At 37.7% G+C, this 2222-nt stretch overlaps 1 protein-coding gene across 1 annotated transcript in view; it reads left to right on the forward strand.

Annotated features, from left to right (window-relative positions):
- Window positions 1-2222, forward strand: part of amdhd2 (amidohydrolase domain containing 2) — a 49327-nt gene that overhangs the window by 26336 nt on the left and 20769 nt on the right. The window contains exons 6-8 of the mRNA XM_014031368.1: window positions 1079-1291; window positions 1398-1486; window positions 1729-1873. Of these exons, the coding sequence (XP_013886822.1) occupies window positions 1079-1291; window positions 1398-1486; window positions 1729-1873 (447 nt within the window). The remainder of the gene's footprint in view (window positions 1-1078; window positions 1292-1397; window positions 1487-1728; window positions 1874-2222) is intronic.

Raw genomic sequence — 2222 nt, forward strand, 5'->3', positions numbered from 1 at the left:
CATTTGTAATCATCAAAATTAAACGAAATAAATATGAGTTTGTATGTAATGTATGAATATAATATACAAGTTTCACTTTTTAAATGGAATTACTGAAATAAATCTACTTTTTCATGATATTCTAATTTTATGACCAGCACCTGTATCAGAGACATAGACATATCAGACAGAAAGAGACATATCAGAGACATATTGGAGATTTATCAGAGACAGACATATCAGAGACATAGACATGTCTGAGACATATTAGAGACATATCAGAGACAAAGAGACATATCAGAGACAGACATATCAGAGTCATATCAGAGACATACAGTATCAGAGACATATCAGACGCATATCAGACATACCAGAGACATATCAGACATATCAGAGTCATATTAGAGACATAGAGATATCAGAGACATGTCAGAGACATATCAGAGAAACATTAGAGATATAGAGAAATGTCAGACATATCAGACATATCAGATACATATCAGAGATATAGAGACATATCAGACATATCAGAAAAGTATCAGAGGCATAGACATCAGAGACATGTCAGAGACATATTAGAGATATAGAGACATGTCAGAGACAGACATTTCAGAGATATAGAGACATGTCAGAGACATTTCAGATATATCAGAGACATAGAGACATCAGAGACATGTCAGAGACATATCAGAGGTATAGAGGCATGTCAGAGACATATTAGAGACTTTTCAGAGATATAGAGACATCAGAGACATGTCAGACATTTCAGAGATATAGAGACATGTCAGAGACATATCAGGGACATATCATAGATATAGAGACATCAGAGACATATCAGAGGTATAGAGGCATGTCAGAGACATATTAGAGACTTTTCAGAGATATAGAGACATCAGAGACATGTCAGAGACATATCAGAGATATAGAGGCATGTCAGAGACATATCAGAGACAAATCAGAGATATAGAGACATGTCAGACATATAAATGTGAAACCCTAACTCATGGAGTGTCTGAGGCCTGGTTTTATAACAGACTGAAGCATCTTGGTGGAGTCTCATTTTAAAAAGTGTTTTTATTTTGTTGTGCTTCATTTGCAGGGCTCCACCTGGAGGGTCCATTCATCAGCGTGGAAAAGAGAGGAGCCCACCCTGAGAAGTACCTGCAGACCTTCCAGTCTAGAGGGATTGAGGACCTGATAGAGACCTACGGCAGTCTGAATCATGTTTCCATGGTAACACTGGCTCCTGAGCTAGCTGACAGCCAGTCAGTTGTCAGAGAGCTCTGCCAGAGGGGCATTACTGTGTCATTAGGTGAGGGAATTGTTCAACGTAAAGTTAGGAAATTATTATTGCCCCCCACTTCTCTGGTATTATTCTTGTTTACTGCAAGTTCAAGTTAATATTTGCTGGGCTGCAGGTCACTCAGTGGCGAACCTGTCGCAGGCTGAGGATGCTGTTCAGCACGGAGCCTCCTTTATCACTCACCTCTTCAATGCCATGTTGCCTGTAAGTTCAAGTGATCCTTTCTACCCACAATTAAACACATCTGCTTAAACAAGTTGCAGCTTTCCACTGAAGTGATCAGATGTGCTTTTTCATACATCAAAGAAAATAAGAAACACAAAAATAATGTTTCCACCATCAGTAAGTTTTTTAAACGGTTGATTACAGGAAAGTTTAGCTGCCTGTTTACCTCTGGATGAGTTCCTGTCTGATTCCAAAGATAACCATCCTTTTGTCTGGTTCAGTTCCACCACAGAGACCCGGGTATTGTGGGTCTCCTGACCAGTGATCAAGTTCCTGCCGGTAGGACCGTGTTTTATGGGATGATAGCTGATGGGATCCACACAAACCCGGCTGCTCTTCGGATTGCACATAGAGCTCACCCATCAGGTCTGTTAATGCTGTGAAGATCAGACTATTTCAATTAAAATAAGCAAAACAAAGTTACACAATCATTTCTGTAGTTGTTGTGAATCCTAGTTATTGTTAAAAACCTCAAAATCTATGGAGACCCAGAGGTGCAAATAAGGACACAAAATACATCAAAATAAAAAATACAAACTACAACCATGAAATGCAACAAAACAAACAAACAAAAATCCCACAAGATAACAAAATCAATTGAATAAAATAAACAAAATGAAACCAAACTCTCAACAACAAACCAAAAACACAGAAAATACTAAAAAAAATGTTTCATTAATACAATGTAGATTATTATTTATTTATTCAATTCAAT

This window comes from Austrofundulus limnaeus, unplaced genomic scaffold (genome assembly GCF_001266775.1).
Source record: "Austrofundulus limnaeus strain Quisiro unplaced genomic scaffold, Austrofundulus_limnaeus-1.0 Scaffold1239, whole genome shotgun sequence".
In the NCBI taxonomy this organism is placed as follows: Eukaryota; Metazoa; Chordata; class Actinopteri; order Cyprinodontiformes; family Rivulidae; genus Austrofundulus; species Austrofundulus limnaeus.